The sequence below is a fragment of the Prorops nasuta genome, unplaced genomic scaffold (genome assembly GCF_024137725.1).
Source record: "Prorops nasuta isolate Cenicafe-Biocafe unplaced genomic scaffold, Cenicafe_Pnas_1.2 PNAS00011, whole genome shotgun sequence".
Lineage (NCBI taxonomy): Eukaryota > Metazoa > Arthropoda > Insecta > Hymenoptera > Bethylidae > Prorops > Prorops nasuta.
Genome location: NW_027116808.1, coordinates 2,582,559 through 2,597,125, shown reverse-complemented (window position 1 = coordinate 2,597,125; position 14,567 = coordinate 2,582,559). Strand labels below are relative to the sequence as shown.

At 43.7% G+C, this 14,567-nt stretch overlaps 2 protein-coding genes across 3 annotated transcripts; both read left to right on the top strand.

Moving 5' to 3' along the window:
• The first annotated feature begins 4,349 nt into the window (after positions 1-4,349).
• On the top strand, positions 4,350-6,652 carry xit (ALG6/ALG8 family glucosyltransferase xit). 2 transcript variants are annotated; one of them, XM_066733984.1, is made up of 7 exons: positions 4,350-4,687; positions 4,758-5,030; positions 5,112-5,268; positions 5,336-5,542; positions 5,608-5,847; positions 5,922-6,070; positions 6,137-6,652. In XM_066733984.1, the coding sequence occupies exons 1-7, from the start codon at positions 4,542-4,544 to the stop codon at positions 6,579-6,581; spliced, it is 1,617 nt and encodes a 538-aa protein (XP_066590081.1). In that variant the 5' UTR covers positions 4,350-4,541; the 3' UTR covers positions 6,582-6,652. The 2 variants fall into 2 exon arrangements, with proteins under 2 accessions (XP_066590081.1, XP_066590080.1); XM_066733983.1 differs by having other exon boundaries at positions 4,351-4,687; positions 5,112-5,280.
• A 201-nt stretch (positions 6,653-6,853) lies between these two features.
• Positions 6,854-14,289, top strand: Zir (Zizimin-related). The gene is made up of 6 exons (XM_066733977.1): positions 6,854-6,998; positions 7,335-11,971; positions 12,050-12,484; positions 12,570-12,922; positions 13,007-13,209; positions 13,276-14,289. Exons 2-6 carry the CDS (start codon positions 7,374-7,376, stop codon positions 13,597-13,599), a joined length of 5,913 nt encoding a protein of 1,970 aa, XP_066590074.1. The 5' UTR covers positions 6,854-6,998; positions 7,335-7,373; the 3' UTR covers positions 13,600-14,289.
• The last annotated feature ends 278 nt before the right edge of the window (positions 14,290-14,567 follow it).

The following is a 14,567-nucleotide window of genomic DNA, read 5'->3' as shown; positions in this document are numbered from 1 at the left end:
TGCTTCGGGTACTCGAGAATTTTCATCCGGTTCTCTGGTACCGATCACTCTTCAAGGTCACTCGAGTTCCATCCACGAAAAGACGCTGGTCCAAGAACCAAGGTGCTCAAAATTATCTAGCAGGCTTCTTCTTGGATCCTCCTGAGGACGACTCTTCAAGGTCACTCGAGTATCGTCTACAAGAAGAAGACGCCTGGTCCACAAGTCGCAGCATCAAAGATCGCACGTATCCAGCAGAACGTTTATCCTGATGTATCGACAAGTTTTCAAGGTCACAAGAGTTCCATCAGGAGAAGAGGCGTCGAACGGCGTTCCATCCAGAAGGCTCTCCGAGGATCTTCCTTGTCCCTCTCTCGATCCTATCTCGATCCTCGCTGCGCCGCGGATGAGAGTCCTTTTCCTCGGAAGCAAGCTAAACCCGCTCGTCCAGCACTCGGACGACCTCGACTCCGAGGGCTTATTATTTACTTCGTCGCTATTACTCTCGAGTAAAACCGCTCGAGTGTATCGCTCCTCGCACGTTTCTCCACTGACACCCGCTGCACATTCATCCTCGAGAAAACTTTGAGCCGATACCAACGACACTGCACGAACGCTCTCTCGGCTTTAGAGTTCTCCGGAGAACCACTCGATGGAAACGGTCAATTCTTTTTCTTTCTCCTCACTGGTACCACTCCTCTTCAAGCTCGCGATAATCCTCGCAGATTTCCTCCTCGAGCTTTCCCTCAAAGCACCTGAAACAGAATTTGCAGAATTTTTGGTAACAATTTTCCGTTCACCAAAATGGCCGCCACGGTTCCGGCTCTTTTCTTCGTTGGTTCTTCCGGAGATTCGGGAAAATCGAGGATCTTGCAACGCGGAGGATCCCGACGCCCGTTGGTATATATATACTCAAACGGTTGAGCGTGCGAATAGCCGTGAAAGCGATTCGTGCCGCGTTAAACGTTTACGATGAGAGTGCGTTGCATTCTTCCTGCCGGCTGAACTACCTCCGCGCGCGCGTAAATAGATTTTTGATCCTATCTCCGCCTCGACGGGCCCCGGAGAGAGCTCGGGAATCGAAACGAGCCGGCTTCGTTAATCGGTACAAGCCTCCAAACCACGCTCGGAATTAACTAGACGTTTTTTCTAGTTTACCTATATTTACTTTATCTTGGGGGCATTTTTTGTACGTGGATCGAAGGAAGAAAGGCTGCTGCGTGGAGTTCGGAATTAATCGGAGGCGTAGCTCCTTCGTGTTTCAAGGATTTTTTTTAATGGAATTTTTAATTTTTATTATAATTTTTCTACTTTGTTAAATGCAGATTTTTTTTTTGTGGTTCAAGGGTAAAGAAGGAGACCGTGTAAAATTGAAAATAATCAAAGACGCGATTCGTTCTTAAATCCTTTCTTTCTTAATCAAATTCCATCAAAGATATTAATTTTTCAAAAACTTTTAGATAAACCAGCAATTTAAATGTCCCCTCTACCACCCAGATAAAAATAAAACCAAAAAATAGAAAATGAAAATGAATGAACCGCGTGATTGATTCATCAAAGGAAACTTTCTGCATTAATAAAAGTTTATCAGGGACCAAGTGAGATCTATCGATTTTTAATGAAAGTTCCGTTGGCCCTGCGAAAGGATCACGAGCGTTGTTTCATCGCCCCTGTATTGTCACACACACACACACACACCTATACAGCGATTCGTCGATATCCAATCAAACGTTTCGCATACCAAAGTTTCTATCCTCCCCTGCAGTGATCGCGAATGACTCGTGGATATTTATAAATTAGAGCACTCAATATTCCAGTAGTGGGCTGCACACGAGACACCGAGGATGGTGGGATAAAAACGTGTAAAATCGAGTGCAGAGCTGGTGGTGGAGCGAAGAATGTTCAATTAACAAACATATATATATATATATATACATATATATAAGCAATGATTCGTTCATCGAATATATTACTCTACAGATCTTCCAAGTAAACGTGCCCGGTGGCTAGTATACGTAATAACGTGGCGTGTAACACGATGAAAGTTTGTCCGAGTGAAATATAAAAGGTCCCTTGGGCGCACGGCTACCGACCCCGGCGGAGTCACTCGAGGTCTGGGTCAAACTATTTCCGTCACGTACATCGTCCATTTGGATGCATCGATCGATCAATGGATCTTATCCCATTCGAGATCCAACAAAAATCCATATATATATATATATATATATGAGCACCGCACAGCTCTTTTCTCTTTCCTCGTTCACAGGCAAAAATGGTCGGGCGAAAAAACCTGATATGAATTAAAGATGAGGTCGAGGTCACGGGAGAGACGCGAACTCATCCATTTAACGAAACGTCATAATAAAGCGCGAAGATAAGGCGCGCGCCGGGGCCACACTGGAACTCGAAGCACTCGAGTGGCAGCTGGGACCACTCGGAAGAACTCGGCGCACCACGCGCGACTCGACTTTCTCCGCTCCGGCTGAAAACTCGGTTTCTAGGATCTTTTAGCAAAAGCGAGAGCGATAAGTTTGCGCAAGGCGAATCTCCTTTAACATTTTAACCGGCGATAAATTATCCATGCAGTAATATCCAATTAATTATACATTAGCCACATAATTTACACTTCCTACGCTAATCTTGTGCATACAAAACGCGCGCGTCCATTTTTTGCCTCGCTTCTTCTCGCTACGCACCGTTCGATCCCAGCCGCACCCTTTTAATAAATATATGTGTGTGTGTGTGTGTGTGTGTGTGTGTGTTACAATGGCAGAAATTCGCAGCGAGACAATCGTGGCGAGTACGCAGCGCGACGTAGGAATCGCGAGTTTACGCAAATCATCGGAAGCACCTAAAAATAGAGAAAATGTAAATACGATAGGCGCGTACGCGGCGTATCTGCGATAATCAAGGTCGCGTGGTATCACTTTGCGCAAGGCCTTGGGTCAAACGTAACAAGCGCCGCCCGGCAGAATTTAGCGCAAAACTCGAGTGTGCAGCACCGACCAATCTCCGCCACTCTTCCTTCCTCGAGCGCGTCGTAAAGGTACGAGATAATTGCCACGTGTGCAGAACGTTGCTTATTTTTATCCGCGCGTTCTCCAGAGGAATCCTCCAGTTTTCGACCGTGTAATTGGGCTGCACACCTCGACCAATAATAGCGTGACATTTAGCGAAGCCGGAAATTCGCGTCAACCACACACACACACACACACATGTATTTATAAAGACTCGCGACGCTCTAACCTGAAATCTCGTTGATCCGCGCACGTTCGGCCCGATACGAGAAAACGCAGCTCGGGTGAAATTGGAGAACGCTCTGGCGATCGCGGTTTCCGGGCCTGCGATTGGTGGATCGGCGCGAACAGCGGGGGAGGACGAATACCTTCGCAGGAAAAGGATCTCACCTCCGCGATGCGTCACGTGGACAAACTCTCAAGTCGTTGGCATCGTCGTCGCGTCGAAGACCCCGTCGAGATCCTGACGAGAAGAGTTAGTCCTGAGGGATCTCGCACCGGCGCCGCGGAAGGTCGGGAAGATCGCGTGAATTTTCGCGGGGGGAAATCCAGACAAAACGAGGGGATGGACCGGTGATCGGGTTTCTCGACCTGGTGCTGGACTCGGGACTCGAGCTAATTTTTGCGACGGCCAACCGCCTCCAGCGCGATATCTGATACGCGCGAATAGAAATTAAGAGAGTGCGTTGACGCCTGAGCAAGTCCGACCTAACCCGCTCGCACGCACCAACTGGACTGCCGACTGACTGTGAACGACTCCCAGCCCGAACCGAGACGGCGAGACCGAAGACCGAAGCGCGGATCATCCGTATCGGCCGCGCGGACAGCGATCTTCTCGCAGCCGCAGCGCTCTACGCTACCACCAATACCACCGTACACACCGTCTACGGTGTGTATGTACCTTCCCCACCACCACCACCCCCGTCAATCGCTCCACTACCTGGCCCCTGCCTGCCCTGCACACGCTCAACGCCCTCCGCTGCTGCTCTTCGGCATCGCTCATTTTACCAGCTTCTAGCGTGCTTCCTTTAGTTCCTTTCCTACCACCGGCTCTGCTAACGCATGCGCCGAGATTTCCACTTCCAACAGCACCGTCACCACGCGTCTCTCTTACACGATTTTATTTGCTTTTGCTCCGGGGTTTTGGATAAAAGCATTCTATCGAGTTTTATTCTTTTGGTTTAAGCTTTGGGGTCTTCGTGGTTGGGAAATGTAGTTTTTTTTGGGGGGGGGGGGAAATTTATTGTGTTTTGGTAATGTTAATTTTGGTTTTATTGGGTACTGGGCTTAGGTATTTGGATTAGTGGTTTTTTCATATTTGCATTGGGTGATTGAGTAATTATTCTGGTTTTGTGTTCCTGTACAAAAAGGTGGAGATCGTAGATTTGAATTTTACCGCTTTTAGACTGATCAGTGTGAAAGTATAGAGTTTTGACGTCACTTCCGAATTCAACTAGCGTGAAGATGGATCTAGCCGGTTTATAACCTAAATTCATGAGCAACGTCAATGTCAACAATTACAGATGTCAGAAACACGTGCTTTAAATGGATTATATTGGAAATGAGAAGGTTGCAAAAATGATCTTGAAATCAGAGCAGAAAAATGAGTTTTTACAGAGGACAATGGATAAAATGATCGTTAAAACATTTATTCTTATAAGCTGCATTAAAGTACTTCTTTTCCCGACTTAGTAAGGAATAAAGCTAGCAAAGATTATGAATTATATTTTAAGTTTTTCATAAATACAATTACTTTTTCAGTCATTCAACTGATTTTGAAGTGCACCGTAATTGGCTTGCGATCACGCACAGCTTGCCTCTCGAAGAATGGTATATAAATGATAAATCTGAATGGACTCTTGATTATCCCCCTTTTTTCGCGTGGTTCGAATACCTGCTTAGTCAAATAGCATATTTTATTGATATTGAGATGCTTAAAGTGGATAATCTAAATTATGCATCTCCTGCAACTATTTTGTTTCAAAGAAGTACAGTAATGTTTGCTGATTTGGTACTTGCACTTGGAGTAAGAGAGTAAGTTTAGGAAACAATGTTTCGTACTAAATAAGATTAAATTACTTTACAGTATTTCTCATTAAATTACTATACTTTCAGAATATGTAAACAATTTCATAAATCTCAGAACTGTTCCACAATATTTACAGTTCTATCACTATGTAATATGGGACTGCTAGTCATTGATCACATACATTTTCAATACAATGGATTTTTAATAGGCATCTTGCTACTTTCAATTGCAAAAGTATCATCTGTATGTAAAACGGTATGTAAATATTTGAAATTTTATAAAATATACAATATATCCAAGTTTCTTTCAGACCCAAGTATTGCAAGGAGCTATGTGGTTTGCAATATTATTAAATTTCAAACATGTTTATTTATATATTGCACCAGCATACGTTATCTGGTTGCTAAGATGGTCTATGAAGGATAGTCAATTCTTCCATCGCATTTCTTCACTTGCTTTTATAGTTTTAACTGTTTTTGCGTTATCTTTTGGACCATTTGTATCTCAAATGCCTCGTGTAAGTACGTTAAGTAAAAAATTCTTCTTGACATTAAATTATACATTTTATTTTTTGTACGAAAGGTATTAGCCAGATTATTCCCTTTTAAAAGAGGCTTGGTTCATGCATATTGGGCGGCGAATGGATGGGCTATTTACATTGGCTTAGATAAAGTGTTATCATTATTTTTAAAATATTTAGGCTGGACAGGAGCAACTAAAACTGCAGTTATGACAGGAGGCTTAGTTCAAGAACAATCTTTCAGCGTTTTACCAACTCCAACTCCTTTAATAACATTTATCATAAGTTTTGCTACAATGATTGTAAGCTTCTCCATGGAAATAGTTTTAAGATTTACCATACAATACTTTTCTGACCTTGATACTTTTCATTCTAGCCAGCTTTATGGTTTCTAATGTTTCAAACTGATTTCCACATAAGGCCAAAGAAATTAATTAGATGCATAATTCTTTGTGGCTTGAGCTCTTTCACGTTTGGCTGGCATGTACATGAGAAAGCTATTTTAACAGTTATTATTCCACTAGGGTTGGTATAAAAATTAAGTTCTTGTTAAATGATATACTTATATATTATATCTTCTTATTGTTGCAGTATCCTTGCTGTGATTGATGCAAATGATTCTAGAATATTTATAATATTAAGTAGTACAGGGCAAACAGCTCTTTTACCACTGTTATACCCAGAGAATCTGAGTCTGTTAAAGCTATTGCTATCTGTAATTTATATGATCATGAGTGCTCTCCTGTTATGCAGGCATTTTAAAGATAAACTACTTTGTACACACGAATGGTTATATGTCAGCAGTCTTCCAATGTTTACTATTTATGAGACACTAATACATAAATGTCTTTTTGGAAAGAAACTTCCGTTTCTTCCTCTCGCCTTAACTTCTATTTATTGCGCGATAGGTGTAACATATTGTTGGATAATTTATTATTATATTTATTTAACTGATAATAAGAAGGAAATAAATTTGACAGAAGTTAAGGAAAATGTACAATTGGAAGGTAAATCTAAGAGCCAGAAAATTTTATAATCTACCTCAGTGTGATAACGTTGTCTATAATAAATTTTATATTTTTTGAAAATTGTTATGGAATAAAGTATTGAAAAATGTTAAGTAACTTTATTATATCTGATTTTCCTCTCCTTATTCTATTTCTTGCAAGAATAAAAAAACTCTCCTCTCGTATAAAAAGGATATCGAAAAGAAAAATAAGGAACTTGGAATTGAACTATAGTATATGTTTCTGCCAGACTTCTGCTTGTGTTGTGTTGTGGCTTGTGGTTGTGGGTGCTTGGGTTGGGGCATGTTAGGGCATAGGCCATGACATTTGTTCGTGATATATCTTTTTTACATAGTTATTTTTAAGTATCTTTCCGTATTATTATTTTAATTTTTCAACAGTATTTAATTCATTATATATTTTATGATTCATGACGCTTAAATACAGTAAGTAATATACCGTAAAATGTTTTCTATCACGTTTACTCATTCAAGGATTCTCATGCTCGTCACTTAATCGGCTTTAGCTGTCAAATTCTAATTTTCTAAATATTGGTTCGCTGTAAAACTTTTCATTCAATTAGAAATTTAGAATTTGTAAATTAATTACCTTTTAGTACTTGCCTTCAAAGTAATGACTAATTTATTAATATTTGTTGCGGCAACGAAGAGGTTAATACTCTGATGTACTCTTCTATTTTTTCCTAACTTATAACTAATTGTGTATTATTCATCTGAGAATTACCTCTGCTCATAAATAAATTGACACATTTTTTCTTCTAGGTTTATTGACCATTACATTTATCAACTGAAGCATTTAAAATGTCTTCGGTGCAGCGAGCATTTGCTCATAAATTGAGTAAACAACATGCAGCAGATGTCAGAAGACAAATTGCTACCTCCACATCATACTCCAGAGATTTGTCAAAAAGTGGTAGCAACATGTCTGGATTTTCTTCAATGATGTCTTTGTGCGAAGTATTGGAGCCTTTGGATTACGAAGAATTTTTAGCTCAACATCAGACTGTAATTGATCGTGATCCGTTAAGACCAATTCTAGACTTCCCTCTTGGGGATGTAGAACTCAAGGTGCTAAAGAGAAAAATTCGGACCGAAGAACCTGTTGTACCTTACGAACCATTGGATACTGTTTCACCTTACGTTAAAAGATGTATAGAAACTTTTACATCAGACTGGATAGTTGTACATAGAAAGTATAGATGTAGAGCATCTCCTATTGCTAGAGAAAGGCTCTTACAGGATACGCCGAAACAAGATTTTGAGGTTGATCAAGATGTAAATGGTTCTGGATCTCCAAACGAAGAAGACGATCTGTCAAATTGCGGGGACACTCCCAGGGGTTCGTGGGCTAGTTTAGACTTACGACATTCTCAGCACGATCCCTTACTACCATCATTGCTAGACCGTGTTTGTCCTGAAACAATTGACCAAATGAACGAACAGAAAAGATCCGAAGATCGTCAAGAAGCGCTGTTTCCTCTTTACTCACCTCCTACCTCTTCGGATGACGAATGGCAAGAAATAAGTCCACCACCAGAGCCTTCCGAGCCATTCTCCCACAAGATTCTAATAAAGTGTCTTCAACTAAAATTGGAGCTAGAAGTTGAGCCAATATTTGCAATCCTGGCATTGTACGACGCTAAGGAAAAGAAAAAGATTTCAGAAAATTTTTACGTAGATATGAATTCAGAAGGATTGAAAAGAATGCTCAGTGGTCATATAGCTTACAGCGATGCAAGTACTTTAGCTAGACACTGCGTTATGAGTATCACTAAACCAAGTCCTGATTTATTTTTAGTTATAAGGCTGGAAAAGGTGTTGCAAGGTGATATATCCGAGTGCGCAGAGCCATATTTGCGCGATGATAAGAACAAGGACAAAGTACGAGCAGCAGCTGCAGCAGCCTGCGAGCGTTTAGGTCGCTATAGAATGCCTTTTGCATGGACGGCTGTTCATCTGTCCGGTGTAATCGGAGGTGGGAGCGATACGGACAGCACAGGCAGCGCTGGTTCATTGGACAGAAAATCAGGGGGCTTGGAACAGTGGCGAAAGAAGATCGAGCCCCCTGTAAGACGTGGATCGTTGGAGCGACGAAGTTCCGATAAGAGGCGCAGCTGGTCCCCGGATGATTTTGCTAATTGTCTGGACAGCTTTAGGCCGATAACTTTAACAGTCTCGAGCTTCTTCAAGCAAGAGAGCGAAAGACTCAGGGACGAAGACCTGTATAAGCTCTTGGTGGAGTTACGAAGGCCAGGCTCGAACCTGAAGCGCTTAAAATGTTTGCCAGGTATACTTAAATTAGACTTAAGTCCGAAACCCGAAGAGTTACCACGTTGCTTGGATCCAGATCTCAGAAGGTTAAATCCATATCCCGATGAAAAGAGCCGTCCTGTCAAGGAGATACTCGAATTTCCTAGTGACGTAATATCGCCCGACTTAACTTACCGCAATTTGCTCTACGTTTTTCCAAAAGAAGCTAATTTCAGTTCTAGAACAGGTTCCGCTCGCAATATCGCTGTGCGTATTCAATTAATGGGCGGAGAGCAAGAAGCCGATGCACAGACCGCGATCTTCGGACGGTCCTCCTGTCCGGAAATGACCCACGAGTACTTCACCACTGTCTCGTATCACAACAAGAACCCAAGCTTCTACGATGAAGTTAAGATCAGGCTCCCCGCAGATTTAAGCGAGAGACATCACTTGCTGTTTACCTTCTACCACATAAGCTGTCAGAAGAAGACGGAGCAGCCAAACGTAGAAACACCAGTAGCGTACACCTGGCTACCACTCTTGAGGAACGATCATTTGCAATCTGGAGAATTCAGTCTGCCAGCCATGCTGGATCCTCCGCCATCCAATTACTCTTACATCGCTCCGGACGTTCTTTTACCCGGGACCAGATGGGTCGATGCTCACAGAGGAGTGTTTACTGTGATACTAGAACCTGTGTCCAGCGTACATCCACAGGACAAGTACATCGATAAATTCTTGTCGTTAATCGGCTTCTTGGAAACAGGACAGGTACCACCGCGAATCGGAGAGGCAGGAATGGAATCAGAGCTGAAGTCAGCACTTTTGGAACTGGCACGTGCCTCGCATTCGGCTTTGGTCCGCTCGCTGCCACAGCTCTTGGACCAGTTGGTCACACTGCTGGTACGGCCACCGACGCTACCATCGCAACCACTCAACGTTGCTGCAACGATATTCGAAGCCTTGGGCCTTCTGGTCCGCAATGTAACCAATTTGCCGGATGGACAGTTGGACGCTCATGGCAGACACGCTCTATTGGCAACTTACATCGCTTACCAGTGCTCTTTGCCGTCCATGTGCAATGGTCCCGGTATCCCAAGAGCGCAGAGCAACCCTGATTTACCGATCGAGGACCTTGAAATGGAGATCCACTCGCGCGGTTTGGACAGAACCGCCTCGATGCGCCAAGAGTCCCCGTTGATAAACAGTCAAGCGTCTCGCAGACTTTTGCACGAGGAGCTGGCGCTCCACTGGGTGGTTTCCACTGGACAAGCGAGGGAGCTGGCGATCACGTACTCCTGGTTCTTCCTGGAACTCATAGTGCGTTCGATGGTCGTGACGCTGTCGGAGGTGAATTCCCTGGAAGCGCCTAGGAAATCAAGGTTCTCCCCGCAGTTCTCCGATGACGTAGCTACGTTGACCGCAGTCCTAACGTCGGAGGTGGTCTCCAGATGCAGCAAGGACGGCAGGGTTGCGTCCAATTTGATATCGAGTCTGGGCAACTTCTTGTCAGACCTTTTGTCCATAATGGACCGTGGATTCGTACTGTCCTTGCTACGGGCCGCATGCTGCTCCCTAACGGATGCATCCATGCACGTACCAGACTCAGCGGCGCTCTACTCCCTGAAGCTTGATCTCGTAAGAACGGTATGCTCCCACGAGCATTACGTACCGATCAATCTACCTTTCGGAACTGGATACACGTCGGGCTCTGCACCGGCGTCTCCTAGTCCGTCCACTGGCAGTTCCGGAAGTCTAATCTCCACGTTAGTTCCTGGTGATCGCGCTCGCTTTGCCGAGCTCAGTCAAGAGTATCGTCAGCAGCATTTCCTAGTCGGTATCGTGTTGTCTGACTTGGCGAATACTTTAGAAATACCAAATCCTAGCCTTCAGAATAAAGCCATTGGTACCATCCGGTACCTCATGGGATGCCACGACGTGGATCCCAGGTATTCCGATCCAGCTGCGAAAGCTCGAGTGGCCGCGCTGTACCTTCCGCTCTTGAGTATATTAATGGACGCTTTGCCACAGTTGTATCATTGGGACTCGAAGGACAAGAGCGTGTACACGGATGAGTCAGGATCCATCACGCAGTCGGTAGCACTGGCTATAGCCGGAGGAGTGTCGGCTGACGCAGCAAGGACGCAGTGTCGGGTGTCTTTGAGTTCGGAGGCTACCAGACACTTGCTGATGTGTGCTTTGTGGGTGCTGAAGGGATTGGAGAGATCGGCACTGGCGCAGTGGTGCTCCGAGTTAAGCGCCAGGCGCGTCCTTAGTCTGTTGCAGGTCTTGAACATAGCCACTGCGGCCTTCGAGTATAAGGGTAAGAAGGCCTTGAAACGACTTCCGCAGCAGGCCTCGGCTACCAGTGATATCCGGTCGAGGCTGGAAGACGTGATCCTTGGCCAGGGTAGCGCCAGGAGCGAGATGATGCTCCGGAGGAAAGAGAGAGTCAGCGGTGATAAGTTGCGGTGGCGCAAGGATCAGATGGCTTACAGGTCGAACGAACAGTCCGAGGGAAAGGCTGTTGAACAGGATGCTCATATCGAAGGTGCTTTAGCGGCTGAGGCTTCTCTCGTAGTTTTAGACACTTTGGAGTCTGTGGTGCAAGCTGACGGAGGTGGCGGTGCGGTGGTGAACGGTGTATTGAAAGTCTTACTAAGAGCTTTAGCAAGAAACCAAAGCACGTCGGTACTTCAGCATATGTTTAATACTCAGCGGGCATTGGTCTTTAAATACCACAGCGCATTATTCGATGAAGAGAGCGAGAGATGCGGCGATTTATGCCTTACTTTACTCACGAGATGTAGTTCACCGTTAAGTGCCATAAGAAGTCATGCAGCTGCTAGTCTTTATTTATTAATGCGGCAAAATTTCGAGATAGGCAATAACTTTGCTCGCGTTAAAATGCAAGTTACTACTTCGTTATCAGCATTAGTGGGTAGAGGAAGGGCTCCCAGCGAAGGGGCTCTGCGAAGGGCTCTAAAAACCGTCTTGGTTTATGCAGAGAGAGACACGGAATTGGTCGATACGAGCTTCCCGGAACAGGTGAAAGATTTGCTCTTCAACTTGCACATGATACTCTCTGATACCGTTAAGATGAAGGAGTTTCAGGAGGATCCGGAGATGCTGTTGGATCTGATGTACAGGTATACCAAAGTCTATTGTCCAATTTCCTGTGCAATAAGTTTGTTGATGGAGAATTAACTCGTGGATATTTTTTGAAGGATCGCAAAGGGATATCAAGGTTCCCCGGATCTGAGGCTCACTTGGTTGGCGAATATGGCGCAGCAGCACATGGAGCGGAAAAACCATACGGAAGCAGCCATGTGCTTGGTGCACAGTGCAGCGTTGGTTGCCGAGTATCTTCATTTATTGGAGCCTGGTGGGGGTGGCAGGCCTGTAGGAGCAGTCGCTCTTAGCCCAGTTACTCCAAACTCTCTGGAAGAAAGTGCTGTTGGCGATGATGTATTGGCTAGGAGGGAGGAGGGTCTTTGCTTGGGTCCAGACTTTTCCGAAAGTGGCTTAGCTGGCTTATTGGAACACGCTGCCAGCTCCTTTCATGCCGCTGGCATGTACGAAGCTATTCCCGATGTCTATCGAGTATTGTTACCGATTGCTGAAGCTGCTCACGATTATAAAAAATTAGCGAATATTCATGGGTGAGAATTGACTTCTTTGTCAAAATTCAAAATATGGTTTACCATTCATTTTTATAAGTATATAAATGTTTTGTATTCTTTTCAGAAAGCTTCACGAAGCTTATACACGCGTCGAGCAGTTGTCTGGAAAACGGGTATTTGGTACTTATTTTCGAGTTGGATTTTATGGTGCTAGATTTGGTGACCTCGCTGGCGAAGAGTTTGTTTATAAGGAGCCAACGTTAACCAAGTTACCAGAGATATTTTCTCGTTTGGAGAACTTTTATGCCGAAAGATTCGGCACCGATAACATAGTTATAATCAAGGACTCCAATCCTGTCGATCCTACGAAATTAGAGCCTGATAAAGCATATGTACAAATTACCTACGTCGAGCCTTACTTCGAACCGCACGAGTCGAGGCACAGGCCCACAGTTTTTCATAGGAATTTTAATATAAGTGAGTCTCACTGCTTCGTCCCTGCCAAGAGCTTCGTTTTGGTGATGCTGGTACCTTCCTAACGAATGTGTTACTGATTTCCAGAGCGATTTGTGTACGCGACGCCATTCACACCGGGAGGCAAGGCTCATGGAGAATTGAGGGAACAGTGCAAACGCAAAACGATACTTACAGTCGCCACGCATTTTCCGTACTTAAAAACGCGAATTAGGGTTGTTGCGAGGAAGCAGATAGTACTTAGTCCTATAGAGGTTGCGATAGAAGATATACAAAAAAAGACTGCAGAGGTGAGTTGGATGATGAGTGTATTGCAAATATTTGATAACGATGGATATATCGTTCCTTTGAATCAGGTTGCTGCAGCCACCGCGCAAGAACCGCCGGACGCAAAGATGCTTCAAATGGTTCTTCAGGGTTGCATCGGTACCACCGTTAATCAAGGACCCGCCGAAGTCGCCGTTGTATTTCTTTCTGGGCTGCGAGAGCAGAACGCTCAGCCTTCCAGGCTGCAGCACAAATTGCGTTTGTGCTTTAAGGATTTTTCGAAAAAGTGTCTCGATGCCTTGCGTAGAAATAAGAATCTCATTGGGCCGGATCAGCGTGATTATCAGCGAGAACTAGAAAGGAATTACCAAAGATTAACGGAGCGACTCGCGCCTCTTATTGCTTGGAGATAAATATTCCTGTGCGAGGGAGTGAAAATTTACGTCACGTGTGTCAGCTGCAAAAGCGATTGTCTTTAACGATGTATTCCTTCGACAGTCCTCCGCCTTTGTCTAATCAACAAACCAATTCATCGGCATCACCGCATTAGTAGATGTATGCATCACTGCCTAATCGCTTACCAAAGACTACTTTTTTATTACTTAAAGTTAGATGCGCGTATAGTCACTGAACCAAGTTTGGTGAAATTTTCGTCTTACGTTGCATCGAGCAAAGTACCAGCCGATATAATAATGATAATTATAAGAGCGCAAAGAGTGAAAATATAAAAACATGCTATATTTATGTACGCACAAATTGTATATTTATGTACTGCGAAGTATTACTTTTTCCAAAAAGATATCTTAAGTTTAATGGACATCACCATCCGTAATTGTAAATCGTAATGTGATTCGCTTCTACTTTCTCCTCGCGCGTATAGGTGCGTTTAGCTAGTAACTTCTCTTACTAGAGTTTTATACTTTGACTAGAACGTTATCGAGCTACAAAGAAGATGCTGTCCAATATTTCTCCAATATTGTAAACGATCGGTAACGATGTTATTATTCTATATAATGTCTTATTTATACAGATAACGATTATACGAGTAAAAATCTTTATATTTGGCGACGTATTTAAAATACATACCGATTTTATACCTCGGATCATCCGTCTTTTTAAAAATCGCCATGTCGACGATACATCCCTCTTTAAATTTTCAATAACAGAGGTTTTGAATAATTGATAGGATTTCACGGGTGGAAAAAAAAATCAAAGAAAAACTTGAACTACAAAACTGACGAAGCGCTGCGTATATTTTCGCTGGTAAAGTGGTTTCAAGATATTTGTATAACAGACTACACAGTGAAGCGTCTACCCTGGAACTCGTCATAAATTAGTAACGGTATATACTTGTGCTAGAGGAGGCGTAACAACAATGGCG

Coding starts and splice junctions, on each gene's coding strand:
- xit (XM_066733983.1), top strand. CDS start 4,542: ATGGATTATATTGGAAATGAGAAGGTTGCAAAAATGATCTTGAAATCA. Junction 4,688..4,757: donor GTACTTCTTTTCCCGACTTA/GTAAGGAATAAA, acceptor TTACTTTTTCAG/TCATTCAACTGATTTTGAAG. Junction 5,031..5,111: donor CTTGCACTTGGAGTAAGAGA/GTAAGTTTAGGA, acceptor CTATACTTTCAG/AATATGTAAACAATTTCATA.
- Zir (XM_066733977.1), top strand. CDS start 7,374: ATGTCTTCGGTGCAGCGAGCATTTGCTCATAAATTGAGTAAACAACAT. Junction 12,923..13,006: donor TCATAGGAATTTTAATATAA/GTGAGTCTCACT, acceptor ACTGATTTCCAG/AGCGATTTGTGTACGCGACG. Junction 13,210..13,275: donor TACAAAAAAAGACTGCAGAG/GTGAGTTGGATG, acceptor CCTTTGAATCAG/GTTGCTGCAGCCACCGCGCA.